Here is a 17,787-nt window from a genome sequence, read left to right on the forward strand (position 1 = left end):
ATTTAAGCACTCCATGAATGAACCTTGTTACTATTATTATTCAGCATTTATGTAACACATAGAGAACAAGTCTGACAAAAAGGTGTGGGAAGGGGTGAGCGAGAGCTCCTCAGACAGTCCTGCTCAGATCATTGTTTGCTTAAGAGTGGGCAGACGACACTGAGCAATACAAAGTCTTGGTGTCTTCTGGGATTTGTGCCCCTACCCCAACGTGGAGTCTGGTGCTAGGCTGAGCAGCAGCATATGATTAACAGAGGGAGTTTTGAAGGACAGAAGAGTTGCAGATTGGCATTGGTAGATATAGTTTCTAATGGGTCTATCTGTTGTATCAGATCAATCACCGATCTGGACTGAAAGGGGGAAAAAAAATCAAAAAGAGTTGGCCTAGTCACGTGACAACAGTTTAAGATGACACACAGAGAACGTGTATTCCAGACATTTCCCCAAAATGTAAAAAAAACCAAAAACAAGAATCCATTAAATGTTTTTTTTGTAAGTTTCCTTTGTAATCTTATATATTTTATTTTATGCATTTAAAAATGTCACTTTGAGAAGAGGTCCATATATTTCACCAAACAGCCAAAGGAGGTCTGTGACACAGAGAAAAGTGAATGATTCCTGTATTAACCCCCTATCCCCAGACACGGGATCACTTGGGTTGAGGTCCAACCTACTGACACATACTCTGTATTTTATGACCACTAAGTAAGAATCACTTACCCTTGTTGGTGGCACCAGTGACTGTTGGTGACATCTTAGGGAGTGATCTCTTCAAGGAAAGACCCTGTGGTGCAGAATAGTGATTTATCTCACCAATAGCCTCCTTCACTGTTGAATTCATAAGTCTAAACCACAAATAGTAAGCATACGTATACTCAAAGCACTGTGCTAGACACAGTAGATGTAAAGCTTGCCTTCACCATCAGGTTGGAATAGTCATTCTCATTGCTTTCTCATTTTTAATCTTTCTCTTTTATATTAAATTTTATTTTGGCTCTAATGAGTCCATGATCTGATTATTTGTAAACAACTCTTGTTGAAGTGACTCCCACTCCTAGTAATCAATTATTTTTCTGTCTTTTAAACCTTGAGGAAGGTCTCCAGGATGTTGGGTGGTCCCTCTTTGGAGGATTTATCGGAGAACATAGGTGAAAATTGTCCAGAGTCAGAAGACATGTTGGGGTTGTGGTCTGCGCTGTTGTACCCTGAGAGAGATGAGATCACAGATCCTTTGAAGTTGGAGCATTTCATGACTTAACCAATAATGCAATGTAATAAATGACATTTTTCTTCCTCTGGCTAAATTGAATTGAAGGATTTTTTTTTTTTTTTGTAGCAGCTTGATTTAAAGATGCTTCTCTTTAGATACCAAATTCTTTTCTTGATGATGCATAGCAATGTGGGAACCCCATGACAATGTTTAATAGGTTAGCTCTCCCATGATGCCAGCCTGAGATTTGACCAGTTATCTTGTAATCTGAAACATTTGTAACATGCCATCTCCCAGCTCATTAGTAATAGAAGAGAGCCAAGTCAGCAGTCCAGTGAATTGAGTGTGGATGGCCAACATTCATGTGGAATCCAAGAGAAAAGATCCATGAGCCTACAGTGGATATGAGCTTTGAGTTCTGAAGACACTAAATAGAGATTGGAAGCCTCCTCTTCTTTTTATTCACTGTTTCTTCAAAACTAAATATTCTCTGAGAGTTCAAGCTGTTTTTGATCATGGACTAGTCCAGCCAGCGATAGGAATCCAAGTGATGCTTTGAGTCATTGGTTGCTTGTATTATTGGTAGTGTTTTCTTTTTATTGGAAGAAATTCTCCTCTGAATGCCATCCTGTTATCATTTATTCGGTGGCACAAAGTTTTATTTCTTCAAGCAGCACTGGCTGTGGAGTCAGAAGACTCTCATCTTTGACATTGCTTTGGGCAGGTCATTTAACCTCCTGGACCTCAGCTTCCTCATCTGTAAAATGGGGTTAGAAGTTGGTCTAGACTCTAGATAGTCCCTATAATCTAGATTTGTACAGTGAATTTCTATTGGCATGGTAATTTAACAAAGGTATTTTATTGTTCATTTTATTTTTAGCTTTGTTTAGTTTGAAACATGGAATAATGATTATTTATCCTTCATGTCAGATTTCTATTTCCTGATTGTGTGTGCATGGAGATGATGCATGGAGCAGGAAGGAAGGAGTAGGATATAGATAGAGAGAGAACCTGGGATGGGAAAAGGAGTCACTGGCATTTAGCTTTTAGAAAGAAGGAAGACATCCCATTCAGTTCCAGGGAAAATTGGATTTGTTCCAATTAGAGATTTTGATATCGTAGATATGTATAGAGATACCTTTATTCCATGATCCCAAGATTAATTCTGAGCTCATTAACTATGGTGACACAGTATTAATTATGAGCTTAAGCTCATAAGTGTTTAGTCTGTTATATGCAATTATTATTTTACATGTGTGTAAATATACTTTTACATATACACATATAAAATTCATCTTCACTTAAGTAACTTGTATACTAGAGTAACTGGAACTTTTCACATCTATGTTGTTTAGTCATGGCCTACTTTTCATGACCATAGTTGGGGTTTTCTTGGCAAAGATTACTGGAGTGTTTGCCATTTCTTTCTTCAGCTCACTTTACAAATGAAAATTTGTAATGAAAATTTACAATGAAAAAACTGAGGCAAAGAGAATTAAGAGACTTGCCCAGGGTCACCTAACTAGTAAGCCCCTGAGGCCAGATTTGAATATAGGAAGCCAGGAAGCTGAGTCTGATTCCAGTCCTGGTGCTCTGTTCACTGTGGAGCCATGTAGCTGCGCTCTTCACATCTGCAGGGTGCTCCCAAAAGCCTTAGTGAACTTTAAGCTTAAAAGAATATAATAAATTAATAGAATAACTTTTAATAAGTTTAAAATTTAACTAAGATTTTTGGGATACCCTGTAAAATATGAAGAATTTTAGTCGCTTTAGTTTACTAGCCATATTTAAGTGCAGATGAATTTTGTGTATGTATCTATATGAATATACATTCTTTTTTGGGCCCCCCTTGCTCAGTGAATGTAAATACTGTTTCTCTTTTGGCCAGCAATCCTGAGGGTCTTCTCCTCCGAGTTTGATTTTTTTTTTTATTATTATTAAAAGGACCATCCCTTGACTCTCTTCTTGAAGAGGCCTATTCACTAAATGAGCGTTAACTCACTCAAAGTGGGAACCTGAAAAGACCTTAACTTAAAAGGGCCACAGTCTTCCATTGCATCCTGCGCTGTCTCCAGTCATCCTGATTCATATCTGGCCATGTGGACCCAGATGGCTCTGGAGGAGAAAGTGAGGCTGGTAACTTTGCACAGCCCTCCCTCACTCCAATCAAAGTCAGTTGCAAGTCATGTCATCATCTCCTTGAGGTCGTGGTCCTCTTCAGGAACAAGGACAAACACAATCTAATAGCTGCATGTGAGACTGAATACTGATAAAGTTTAAGTTCACAATTGAAGCTTATTAAAGCATTAATAAGTTTAAAATTTTTGGGACACAGTGTCTAAATTGCTTAACAGAAGGGTGGCATGGGGCAGCTAGGTGGTGCAGTGGATAGAGCACCAGCCCTGGATTCAAGAGGACCTGAGTTCAAATCTGGCCTCAGACACATTAACACTTACTATCTGTGTGACCCTGGGCAAGTCACTTAACCCCATTGCCTAGCCAAAAAAAAATAGAAGGCTGGCATGCTTTGTGGCTTCTTATTGTGACTAGAGAAGCCGTACATCGGCCAGTGTGCTTCGTGTACATAGTACTCATTCTCCCAGCTCTCTGTCCTCCATACTTGGTATGCTCGCCCGTCTTATCTCCACCTCCAGAATTTCTGGTCGCCTTCAGGGTTCACCTTAAAAACCACCTTCTGTATGTATAGCCTATGACTGATTGTGCTCTGTCTTGGGGGGAAGGTGGGTAGGGAGAGGGAGAAAAATGTAAAACTCAGGTTTATGGAAGTGATGGTTGATAAATCAAAATAAATTAATTTAAAAAAAAACATCGTCTATACGGATCCTTTCCTTCTTTCTTCTACTTTTAAGGTTACCTTCCATCTGATCTGTATGTATCGTGTGTAGTTTCATTTACATGTTAGATCACTCCATTAGAGTATAAGATTTTTGAAGATAGGGACTGTTTTTACTCCTCTTTGTATTCACATCAGTTAACAGGCAGACTAAGTGCGTAATAAATGCTTATTGAGTGATTCTGAGCCTCCATTCGTTCATCTCAGAAAGCAAACAGAGTTGGACTAGGATAATCTCTAAGGTTCCTTCCAGCCATAAAGTCCCGTGGCTCTCAGAATTTAATTTATATAATTTAAGGTATGATTCATATCCATCTCTGAGCCACATTTGCCCTTTTGCTCACTGCAGTAAAAATCCCTGATTATAATGGGCTATAAATAGTTAGTTAAATCAATTAATTTAATAAATTAAGTTAAATTAATTAATTTAATAAGTTAGCTAATTTGAGAAGTAGCCCGGTCACTGTTTTACTTGGTTATTTTTATGTAATGTAGAAGAATTGTGCATCTGATAAATTTAAATGTCTGGCTTATGAATTTATCTCATTTGTATATCTGTTTGTATAGAGCCTGTCATACATGGAATGGTTTCTATCTGTAATTAAAACTCCCTCCCCCTGCTCAACATCTCCATGATTATGATTAATGATTAGCAAGCCATATTTTTTTCGTGGCTGAAAAATACAGATTCATAAAAAGAGATCCACATGTAAGCAGAGCAATACATTGAGCAGGGAATGCAAACTTTTGATTTGGCGTTCTGAAATTTCCTTGTCAAATATGGCAGTTTGTAGCACTGGATCCATCTGCCTTGTGTGAAATTCTGACTTGTGTATTTTAGTTAAAACTGCACATTAGTAAGGAGATTGAAAACACGACTCCACTAAATACATCCATTTCATTAAGAACCAAGTCACATATTTTATTTACTTAAACCCATCTGTGCTTATTTTCCCAGAAACATATTTGGTCTCCGGCCTGTGGATTATGCAGAGACTGAAACTATGAGATCCGTGTTGTCGCTGCCTGAGAAGAGTGAAATGCACAAAATTAGCCATTGCTCAGGAGTAAGTATGGATTTAATTTCTTTAAAATTTACCGTTTGGGTGAATGCTAAGGTCATGGGGTACCTTGTGAGCTTATCATCGACCTGTCACCCCCCCCCCCACCCACAAACACCAAGGAAAAAAACATTGCAAACATAGGAGAACACAGAAAAGAGGATTCTGTGTGAAACTGAATCTTCATTTCATACTTTTTTTTAAAGCATAAAATAAATTCTGTGCATTACTTTCAAAATTGTCCTATTTGTCTGTGCCTCCTGCTGAATTTTGTTCTGTTTTGTGCATTTAAGAAAATATTTCAGGCAGCTAGGTGGCGCAGTGGATAGAGCACTGGTCCTGGAGTCAGGAGGATCTCTCAAACGTTTAGTAGTGTGTGACCCTGGGCAAGTCACTTAACCCTGATTCCCTTCCCCTCAAAAAAAGAAAAAAAAATTTCAGTGGGCCTCTTTTTAAAAATCACAATTGCTAAATGTCCCAACCCCCTCCTGCTTCCCTCTCTCCCCTCCCACCCAACTAAAAACTGTAGGAAAGCTGGAAAAAACTTAGAACTCTTTGCATAGCCAATCAAAATGAATAGCAAAATGCTTTGTCAATGTATTCATTAGAGTTCTTAAGTCTTTTGCAGTTGCTTTTCTTTCTAATATTATTTTCTTTATATAAATTTTTCTCGAGTTCTTTTCACTTGTTTGCATCAATTCGTGATAATCCAGAATTCTTCAAATCACCTCTTCAGTTATTTCTTAGGGGACAATAATATAGTCCATGACATCCATATACCACAATTTGCTCAGCCATTCCCCATTTGTCTAAGAGGTAATATAAGGCAACCCCTTAGATTCTAGTTGTTGACTTTTTTTCACTGCCTCCCTTCCTTTCTTCCCCTCTTCTTTTCCTCTTCTATTTTTTCTTTCCTTCCTTCCTCTCTTCCTCCCTTCCCTCCTTCCTTTTATCTCTCTTTTAGAGTCAGAAAGCTTGTTTTTGCTCGTAACTCTTTCCTCTCTGGTATAATAAAAATAATAACAATAATATAATGATAATAATATAATGGTAGTGATAATAATAGCTAGCATTTATATAGGATTTTAACTTTTACAAAGCACTTTCTGTAAATATTATTTCATTTTATCCTCACAACAACCTCAGGGGTTATTACTCCTATTTTATTAATGGGGTAGTTCAGTGACTTGCCCAGGGTCACATAGCCAAGACCCCTTTCCTCCCATCCCACCTTTTTTCTCTTTTGCATTGAATGTATTTTTATAAAATTATTTGTGTGTATGTATTCAGTCTTACTTTGTCCATTTCAGATAAGGGAAGCTCATCTGATGCTTCCTGTATTTCTTTACATGCTCTAATTCTGAGAAGTAGTCAATTCCATCCCCTTCATTCTCCTTGGTCAGTTGGAGAATTCCTTCTTCTACCCTTCTCTTTCTTCTCTTAAAATTCTCAGGAGAAAGCCAGTCTATCCCCAAGACCTCTTTTTCTTGTTTAACTCCCTCAGAACACTTTGAAGACATTAATGTTCTAAGGGAATGTTTGCTTATTCTCCTTTTAGAATATTAGCACTATATCATCATATAGCTCCTTCTAAATGTTCAAATAAATTTCTTTCTGGGTTTTTCTGAACTTTGAAATTCCAAATTCCTAATCAACTTTGATCTTTTCATCAGAAATGCTTGAAAGTTCTTGATTCCATTGAAGATTAATTGTTCCACAATAGAATTATAATCAGCTTTGCAGAATAACTTATTTTTGGTTGTAACTTCTATATCTTTTGCTTTTGTATATTGTATGTCAAGGTATCCTATCAGTTTTTGTAGAAGCTGCTTATGTGTAATCCTAGTTGTGCACCTTTGATGATTGAACTGCTTCTTTATGGACACTTGTAATAGATTTTCTTAGAGATTTGGATTTTGGCTATGATATTGCTGGACTTTTCCTTTTGCAGGTTCTTTTTAGGAAATGATTCGTGAATTCTTTCTGTCTTTACCTTTCCTTCTGATTCTAGTAGATATGTGCAGTTTTTATTTACTATTTCTTGAAATATAGCGTCCGCGATTACAGCACTATTATCACTAAGATCATGTATTATGACTAGGTGGGATTTATACCAGATATGCATGACTGGTTCAATATTAGAAAAACTATAAGCATAATTGACTATATCAATAACAAAAACAACAGAAATCATGATTATATAAGTAGATGCAAAAAGACTTTTTGACAAAGTACAACACTCATTCCTATTAAAAAAAACATACACACTAGAAAGCATAGGAATAAATGGCACTTTTCTTAAAATGATAAGTAGTATTTTATTTAAAACTAAGACCAAGCATTATCTGCAATCCTAGAATCCTATCCAGTAAGATCAGGGGTGAAGCAAAGATGTTCATTATCACTACTATTATTCAGTATTATACGAGAAATGCTAGCTATAGCAATAAGACAAGAAAAATAAATTGAAGGAATAAAAATACGCAATGAGGAAACAGAACTATAACCCTTTGCAGATGACACAATGGTATACTTAGAAAACCCTAGAGAATCAATTAAAAAACTAATTGAAACAATTAACGATTTTAGCAAAGTTGCGGAATATAAAATAAACCCACATAAATCATGAGCATTTCTATATCTTATCAACAAAACCCAGCTCAAAGAGATAGAAAGATAAATTCCATTTAAAATGACTGCAAATAGCATGTAAAATAGTTGTGGGAGCATGCATACCCAGGAACTATATGAACTCAATTACGAAGCACTTTTTAAACAAATGAAAACAGATGCAATCATTTAGAGAAATATTAATTGTGTGTAAACTGAGTCAACATAATAAAAATGACAATACTACGTACATGAATTTACTTATTCAATGCCATACCAATCAGACTACCAAAGAATTATTTTATAATTCCAGGATTCATCTGGAAGAACCAAAAGGCATGAATATCAAAGGAATCAATGGGAAAAAAAAGTGAAGGAAGGCATTGAAGCAGTACTAGATTCCAAACTATTCTACAAAGTAATAATCATCAAAACAATCTAGTACTAGATAAAAAATAGTGATGGATCAGTGAAATAGATTAGGTACACCATATACAAAAGTAGATGACCACAGTAATCTAAGTGTTTGATAAACCCAAAGATCCAAGCTCTAGGAGCAAGAACTCACTCTTTGACAAAAACTATTCAGAATCCTAGAAAGCAGTCTGGCAAAAACTACATATAGACCAACATCTCACACTATACACCAAGATCAAATCAAAACAGGTCTGTGATTTACATATAAAGGGTGATAACCATAAGCAAATTAGAGGATCATGGAATGGTTTGCCTGTCAGATCTATGAACAAAGGAAGAATTTATGACCAAATAAGAGATAGATAGGATCACAGAAAGTTAAATTGATAATTTTGATCACATGAAGTCAAAAAAGGTTTTGCGCAAATAAAACCAGTGCAGCTAAAATTAGAAGGAAGACAGGAAACTGAGGAAAAGTTTTTCTGATAAAGGTTTTAATTCTCAAATATTTAAGGAACTGAGCCAAATTTATAAAAAATAAAAACTATTCCTCAATTGATACATGATCAAAGGATATGGACAAGCAGTTTTCAGAATAAGAAATCAAAGCTATCAATAGTCACATGAAAAATGCTCTAAATCCCTATTAACTGGAGAATTGCAGATTAAAACAACTCTGGGTACCATTTCACACCCATCAGATTGGCTAACATGACGGAAAAAGAAAGTGACAAATACTAGAGGGGATGTGGAAAAATTGGGATGCTAACATACTATTGGTGGAGTTGTGAACTGGTCTAACCATTCTGGAGAACAATTTGGAACTATCCCCAAGACCTGTAAAACTCTGTGTACCTTTGGCCCAACACTATGATGTTTGTATCCCAAAGAGATCAGAGAAAAAAAGAAAAGGACTTCTGTGTACAAAAAATTTTATATCAGCTCTTTTTGTGGTGGCAAAGAATTAGAAATTGAAGAGATGCCCATAAATTGGGGAATGGCTAAACAAGTTGGGGGTATATGATTGTGATGGAGTACTATTATACTATAGGAAATGATGAGGGGGATGGTTTCAGAAAAAAAACAGGGAAGACTTTGTATGAACTGATACAAAATGAAGAAAACAGAACCAGGAGAACATTGTACATTGTAACAACAATATTGTAACAATGATTAACTGAAAGACTTAACTACTTTGATCAACACATTGTTATACACAACTGTTCCAAAGAATAGTGCAGATTGAAACTTTTTTTTTCATTTTCTTTATTTTTATTCCTTTTTTTTTTTTTTTTTTTGGTAACATGACTAATGTAGAAATATGGTTTTGCATGACTTCAAAAAATCAAAACAAATATAGTGCAGGTATTTTTTCTTCTTCCTTATATCATGGTATATGGGGACTCTAATCATTTTTACATTCTCTCTCCTTGTTTTGTTTTCCAGGTCAGTTTTCTGTATCAGCTTGTTTTTTCATCAATTTTTTGATCTTTTGATTTTATTCCAAATTTCTTGCAGTTTCATAGAGTCATTGATATATTTTAACATCTATTCTAGTTTTCAAAAAGTCTGTTTCTTTGGGAAGTTCATCCCTTTACTTCCAAAAAGTCTGTTTCTTTGGGAAGTACATCCCTTTACTCAATCTCCTTCCAAGTCTTTCCTCCAGAGCTTCACTCTCAAGCCAGAGTTTGTCCCATCCTATTATAATGATTTGTGGAATAAAAGAATTCCTCCAAATTGTTCTGAAGTAAAAGCCTTTATGGTGATACTTTTAACTCTCCTTGACACATGCTTAATTGTGAATCAAATTACACAATAATGATATTTAGCACTTAGGATATACACAGAACCATTCTAGGCTCCAGATATTGATTTTCTAGACTTCAGAGAGGAATGTTAGACTGAATGTATACATGGTGTATTTTATTACCTTGAAACTGTATTTTCTTTTAATTTAGCTGTGCAAGGCCTTACTTTGTCATCTTGAAGCATGTTAGTTGATAACTCCATCTATTGCCTATTTCTTAGCCAAGGTGGACTCTTAGCCATTCGCTAACCTTGAACTGTTGATTGTTCCTGTCATTCTGGTAATCAGTTTGGAAATGTACCTGAAAAGTTACTAACCTGTCAACCATTGATCTACAGATATCAGTCCTATACTTGTGCCTCACAGAAAAAAGTTGTTGTTTTTTTTTATGAGAGAGAAAGACATATATGTGCAAAAGGACTTATATCTGTAAAAATATTTATACTAGCTCTTTTTATAGTAACAAAAAACTGGAAACTTAAGGTGCCTACCCATCAGTTGGGAAAATAGTTGAACAAATTATGATATATAACATGAGATATGTGTGTGTGTGTGTGTGTGTATAACATATAAAATACTATCTTGATATAAGAAATGATGAAGGGGATAATTTCAGAGAAACCTGGGAAGACTTATGTGAACTGATGCAAAGTGAAGTGAGCAGAACCATGAGAACAAATCTAAAATAACAATGATTTAAAGTAACATTTCCCACCTCTGTGCTTCCTCTTGGGCTTGTTCTCATGTCTACAATGCCCTCCTTTCCTTTTTTTCAATCCTTTAGAATCCTTTTTCTTCTTCAGTACCCCTGTCAAGTACAACCTTGTCTGTGACCAAATGAGATGATGTATATGAAGTATCTTGAAAACATTTTAGCACTATTAATTCATAACTATCTACAATTATTATTGTTGTTATTGCAGAATTAGTTGCTATTTATGTCACTAGTATTACATTTATTCTATTTTCTTTAATTTTCCCTTTTCATAAGGAGCTTATGCTCCCTTATCCTGTGAAATATCTTTTTTTTTTTTACTTTTTATTTGGCAAATTATAACTTGATTTGTATTTAATGTAATGTGATTTGTACATAATTCATATAATTGAATATATTCTGAAATTCAAATAAATGAATTTTATCTTTATTCAAAAAAAATTATGCCAGGTGCTCATTCTTATTCTGTTAGAATGTAAACTCCTCGAGGGCAGGAACTCCCTTTTGCCTCTTTTTGTATCCCCAGGGTTTAGTACAGTGCCTGGCATATAAATGTTGATTCACTGATTGATTATTCAGTTTGCATCATGGTTGCAGATTAGGTTCAGTGCAGATGTGCATATATTCAGTTTGCTTTCATCCTTTTTTTAATGGGACATGTAGCCATTTGCTTTATATTGTACTATAGCCTTCCTATATTGTGGATGGATGATTAATATTGGTTTCCATCAGTGTCAATTTCTGTAATTTTTTTTTTGAAACTCAAATAACCATGATAAGAGAAATAAAGGAGGATATTTCTGGAACTTTTATTAGTTGACCCAATTTAACAGTTTCCTGAGGTTGGAAGAAATGTTAGTGTAGGCTTTATTTAGGTGTCTCTTCAATATTGCATTTCATGCAGTGAACTAATTTAGATAAAGATGAGTTATATAAATTGGGGAAGCGTCCTCTTCCATTTAGGACTATTTTTGGTGCAAATATGTATTTTATAAAACTGACACAGATGGATGTTAAACCTCTTGTCTTTTAAAATGAGCATCATTATCATCACATGTTTTATTACACATCCTCAGAGGGTGTATTAATATTTGCCAGGTGCTGTAGGGTTTGCTGAATTTAGGTTACATATGATCCCATGGGCGTACAATCCAGTAAGTAGAAAAGATATCTGAACACAGATATGTTTTAGTATACAGGAATGATGTTTAAAAGGGATGTATCATAAGACCTCTGCTGTGAGACCTTTGCAGCGAAACCTTCAGGGAATTCGTCATTTTAGATGGCTGGGTTTTCTAAGTATGCCAGAGGGCTAAGCACTGGAATGTTTTTTATTATGGCTTTTTTGTTGGGTCTCTCTACACTGTACTATATACCTCTCTGTCTTCTTACGGTGTTGTGAACTGTAGGGCCAGAGTTCATTCGTAATTGTACAGGGCCAGAGTTCATTCGTAATTGTACAGTGATCATGCCTGGAAAAGTAGTATGATATATACATCATCCATCCCCAATTAGAATGTAAGCTCCTTAAGGGCAAGAACTATCATGATTGTTTATATTTTTATCCCTAGAGCTTAGCACAATGCTTATTAGCATATGGGAAGCATTTAATAAATGTGTTTTCATTCATTCATCTTCATATTTCTACCTGCTTCATATAATAAGGAAACCAAGCATTAGTAAACAGAAACTAAACATTAGAAAAGTGAAGTATCTTACCCCAAGTCATACAGTTGGTACATAGCAAATCTGGGTCTCAAAAAAGAGCCTTGATTCCCAAATCCTGTACTCATTGAATTAAACTTAAAACTTCTCACCAATATTCGTATCTCTTAGCACGGTGGTACATAATAGGCTCTTAATAAATGCTTGTTGTCTTTCCTTCCTTTCTTCCCAGGAGACCATTCCCTTTATAGTGTTAGATATAATCTTTGAGTCTTTATTATCTGTTTCTGAGTGCTCGGAGGCCATTGCTTCTCCACCAAAGGCTTTCTTTTGCCTCCTTGTGAGTTTGGAGCCACCGTGGGATTTTTGGTGTCTCTGGGTGGCTGAAGTTTACTATACAGACTTAAAAGTGGATTGAATGTCTTCAAATTGAAAGATATGGTTGATGAATCTTAGTGGATTTGTGTTTCTCAAGATAAAGTTGCTGGAGAGGGTTGATGAGTCCTAAAAAAACACAACTCATTTCAGTATAGAGAAAGCAAGATGTTCCAAGGCCTATGGAGAAATGTAAAGTAGAGTTATAGACAAAAACAAGAACTATTTAAAATGAACTTGAGTAGTGAGATTTCTGGACTATGGGTAGAACTATGAGAGTCAATTTGGATGGTTGAGGGAAAGTAGATTAAGTAGTTAAAGAGAAAGCTTGTTGTCAAAAGAAACTAGTTTCTGTCTTCTTTCTGAAAATTAAATCATGCTGTTGCTTAGCATTTCTTCTGTTTTCTCTTCCTAGCCCGTGAATACCAGTCAGCGAAGAGATGACCCGCTTGTACTCCTCAGCAGTGGCCTCACTTCAGATCAGCAACAATTGCTAAATAAGCTTGCAACAGTTCTTAAGGCTAAAAAGTGTACTGAGTTTAATAGCACAGGTAAGTGTTTTTCTCAAGTTGGAAAGACCCTTTGTACCTGAGAATCACTATGAATCTGTGCCATTATAATGGGAAGGCGTATTTGAGTGTTAGATAAATCTAAATAGTCTTTCCTCATTTTTATTTTTAGTCTGTTTGTTATTCAGTTGCTTTTCAGTTGAGCCCTACTCTTCATGACCCCATTTGGAGTTTTCTTGACAATGATACTGGAGTGGTTTGCCATTTGCTTCTCCAGTTCATTTTACAGATGAGGAAACTGAGGCAAATAGGGTTAAGGGATTTGCCCAGGGTCACACAGTTAGGAAGTGTCTGAGGCCAGATTTGAACTCAGGAAGAGGAGTCTTCCTGACTCCAGGCCTGGCACTCTATGCATTATGGCACCTCCTAGCTGCTTTTAGTCTTTACCTATGAATTAATTACTCTGAAGACCTCCTGGCATGGAAACTCCACACTCATGTAGAGCAATAATTATTCTGTAACCTTGGTCTTCATAGTTGTCTTAATTAAGGAGTTAAGTAACATACATGATGGTCGCATAGCATATGTATGGGAGGCAAGATTTTAACTGGTCTTCATGACTCTATAACTCAACCTCTCTACCTTATACCAGACTTTTTCTCATACTCTAATAATAATGAAATACTTACACTTGTGGTAGAGTTCAAAGCTTCAGGGCTTAGTGTGATTTAGTTTATATTTAACTCAAAGAAAAGTAGATTTAGTGTTGTCAAAGTGATGTAATTTTATGTAATTTATATGTGTGTGTTTTGTTATAAACTCGATGTTTGATTGGAGTGAGGAACTCAAAAGTGTAGACATTCTTCTTCCCAAGGCAGATCAATAACTTATTTGTGACTCATAATCTTAAAAAGTTTCTTGGTGCATGAAGAAATTAAATGACTTGCCTTGGAAATCTCATGGCTTAGTATTCCTCAAAGGGGGGATTTGAACCCAGTCCTCCTTAATTCTTGAAACTGGTATATACTATGCCATACTGCCCCTCTGCAGAGGGCACTAACATTTGTCATTTTAAAGAAAGGAAAGGAAAAGAATCTAGACTTAGGTGATATCGACGTGTCCCATGAGTACAAAGAAAGAATAAACTACCCTATGCTTAACAGTTAAAGATGACTTTGGTGCAGGTCCAAGTACAGCTTTAATATAGAATGTGGAATGAGAAGGGATAATGAGCTTACTTCTTGGTAAGTAGTTTATTTTGGATCATATTTATTCTTCTCATCCTGTTTCTTTTCTATCCTAGTCACACATATCATTGTTCCGGGTGATACAGTCCAAAGAACCATGAAATGTATTCTCGGCATCATCAGTGGATGCTGGGTCCTAAAATTTAATTGTAAGTATTGCCTTTGGTGGAATTACATACTGAACTACAGTCAACTTGTTATTCATTTTCCACAATATATGGTCTGTAGTATGTTAGGTTGATTAGGCCAGTTGATTTTTCATACTTAGGGTCATTACTTAGAGTGATTTTTCAAAAAATTCTGAATACTGTTATTTAGGCAGAAGGAGATATATTTTATAGTGCTAGCCCACTTCCTCCTTCAGACTTTGGTTTCACTGTCTGCCGTTCATTTTGGCAGCTTGCATATGCTGTTTCTTACATGTAATATTGCTTCTCCCGTCTCCAGACCTTTGACCTGCCTGGCATGCCCTCCCACCTTGCCTCCACCATTTAGAGTCCCTTTTTTCTTTCAAGGCTTAGCTTAAATGCCCCTTTCTGTAGGAATGCCTTCTCCTTGGAGACTTACCTTTTCCCTACCCTATATGTGTATTTACCCCTGTTTGCCTCTGTTTCCTCATCTATAAAGTGAGCAGGAGAAGGAAATGGCAAACCATTCTATCTTTGCTGTCAAGAAAACTCTAAACGGGGTCCCAAAGAATCAGACATGGCTGAAAAATGCCTGAACAATAAATAGACAAAAAGTATTTAGATTTATTTTTGTGATGAGTCCATTAAAATGTAAGGTCCTTGAGGTCAGGTACTGTTCTTGCCTTTCCTTGTATGTCCAGGGCTTAGCACAGTACCCATTTGAACGCTTGATAAAAAAAAACTCACTGGCTGATTGATTAATTGAATTGTTTAATTTCAAATGAAGTAGGTAAGCTAGTATCTTAATATTGGGATTCAGCAACTAAGCACTTGGATAAAGACTAATCTTTTACCTAAAAGGTAATCCAAATGTTCATATCTAATAGGATTTTAAAGATATATTGTATGTATTATATATTGTATCATATTATATGTGTGTGTACACACACACACACACACACACACACACATACACATACACACACACATTTTGATCCAAACTTGTGATTTCATTGGTATGTGAACTCCCACTATAGAAATTCCCTCCACAGATGAAATGTGTTGATATTTGTTATTTAGAATCCTATAGAGTTTCCTGGGGGACTAATGAGGACAGTCAGTATATGTCAGAGGCAGGATTTGACCCAGTTTTCAAGCCAAGTTTTTCTGACTCCTAGGCCTGCCTCTGTCTACTATACCATGCTACCTCTCAAAGCAGTGATTATTATTACTAATTATGCTATTTAGCATCATAAAACCTAAAATACATTTTAAAGATAGCTAATGATCTCTTTTTACACAATCTGTCAGTGAAATAACAATAATAAGCACATTTATATAGCACCTATTATGTGGCAGGCACTGTACTAATTAAATGCTTAGCAAATATTGTCTCATTTGAGCCTCACAACAACCCTGGAGGAAAGGGGATCAGCTGTTGTTATTTTCCCCATTTTACAGATGAGGAAACTGAGGCAAGCAGTTTCACTTATTCAAGATTCTACCACTAGTAAAAATGTCTTGAATTCAAATTTGAACTCAGGTCCTCCTGTGTCCAACCCCAGCACTCTGTGTACTGTGGTGCCCCCTAGCGCCTCAATGAGGCAATGAAATAGAGCAGATTTATTACGGTGCTTGATAAAGTGCTAAGTCAAGAAATTTGAGTTTGCATTCCTGCTATGCTCCTTGCTTCTTGTATAACTTCAGACAAATCCCTTCCATTCTCTGGGCTTCAGTCAAGTGTCCTAAGCATTGTACTAACACAAGGTATACAAAGAAAAAGCAAAAACAGCCCCTGCCCTCAAGGAGCTTACATTTTAGTGGAGAAGACAACATGTACATACAGCTACCCATAGAGTAGATGGAAGGTAAACTTCTAGGGGAAGGTTCTAGCACCTGGGGGGATCAGGAAAGGCCTATTAAGGTAGCATTTAAGCTGAGATTTGAAGGAAGGCAGAGATTACAAAAAGAAGAGGTAAGAAGAGAAGAGAACCTTCTATTATTCCCATTTTACAGATGGGAGAAAAGAGGTAAAGCGATTTGCTTTTGGTCACACAGCAAATAAATGTCTGAGACAGGATTTGAACTCAGAACTTCTGACTCTATGTCCAGCACTCTGTTCTCTTTGTCACCTAGCTACCTTGGTGTTTGCAATACCAAGTGTTAGGTAGCCGGGAGATGATGATGTCCTTGATATAATAGAGAAATTCAGAAGAGAGGTAGGTTTTGGGAGAAAGATAATCAGAGGATTTGTCTGAGGTCCCCAAAATCTGAGGATCCCAGGCTCTTGCCATGGACCTAACAACATGGCAATATTGATTTGATTATGCTTCTAGCAGTGGAAAAACTGGGTGGGGTTGGAGGCATCAGAGACTACATTCACAGCAGCAAGGAAGTTCATGAGAAGGATGCTGCTTAGGTGTTATGGGCCCGTGAAGCATGTAACCAGTCATTTTCATGTGTATGCAATTCTGTTCTTAACAGCATGGAAGTCCTTCTAACTCAAACTATTAGGAAAGCTAAAGCACCCTGAACTCATCGATAGGACATTATGGTTGGGCTAGGTTGTCTTTTATTCCAACCATTTATTTAAAGACACTCCCAGATTTTATTGGTAAAAAAACAACGCATCATTTCAAGGGATACCCTGTCAGTTTGTTAGGATTACCTGAAAGGGGTTATTTATTCTATGTCTTTTTTTTTTAAGTTTCATAGTCAAATAGCTATTTTTTTTTCCAAGCTCTCAGTTGAATAGAGACTTTTGTTTTATTTTTAACTTTGAGTTTTATTTGATTTGTTTGTGAAATACTTATTTGTCCACATGCTCAACTACTGACGTGCATATACTTTTTAAATGCAACTACTTGTCTTCCCTATTGGGAGGCTTTAATAATAACTCATGGGGCCTGATGCAACTAAGTGGCTATAATTAACAACACCGCTCCATCTGTTCCCACCAGTCCCTGTTATTAGTCTTATTCAGAGTCATTACAAGTTAAGGATTGTTATAGCAAATAATTGGACTCATGCTGGTGGAACATTTGTCTCAGAAAAAAGTTTCACTATGTCTGTGTCTTTACACTCCCCTCTCTTATTTTCAGACTGAAGTCCCTTTGGCCTTGATGGAAAAAAATTATCACTAGAAAATCATATGTGGATTACCGGGCTCTCTCTGTAACTATACCAGAA

The 17,787-nt window shown here is 36.2% G+C and overlaps 1 protein-coding gene across 1 annotated transcript in view; it reads left to right on the top strand.

The window, feature by feature from the left end:
• Positions 1 to 17,787, top strand: part of BARD1 (BRCA1 associated RING domain 1) — a 142,444-nt gene that overhangs the window by 97,352 nt on the left and 27,305 nt on the right. Inside the window, exons 7-9 of the mRNA XM_027873777.1 lie at positions 5,023 to 5,131; positions 13,130 to 13,265; positions 14,527 to 14,619. Coding sequence (XP_027729578.1) covers positions 5,023 to 5,131; positions 13,130 to 13,265; positions 14,527 to 14,619 — 338 coding nt within the window. The remainder of the gene's footprint in view (positions 1 to 5,022; positions 5,132 to 13,129; positions 13,266 to 14,526; positions 14,620 to 17,787) is intronic.

This window comes from Vombatus ursinus, unplaced genomic scaffold, assembly GCF_900497805.2.
Source record: "Vombatus ursinus unplaced genomic scaffold, bare-nosed wombat genome assembly UNPS02014802.1, whole genome shotgun sequence".
Lineage (NCBI taxonomy): Eukaryota > Metazoa > Chordata > Mammalia > Diprotodontia > Vombatidae > Vombatus > Vombatus ursinus.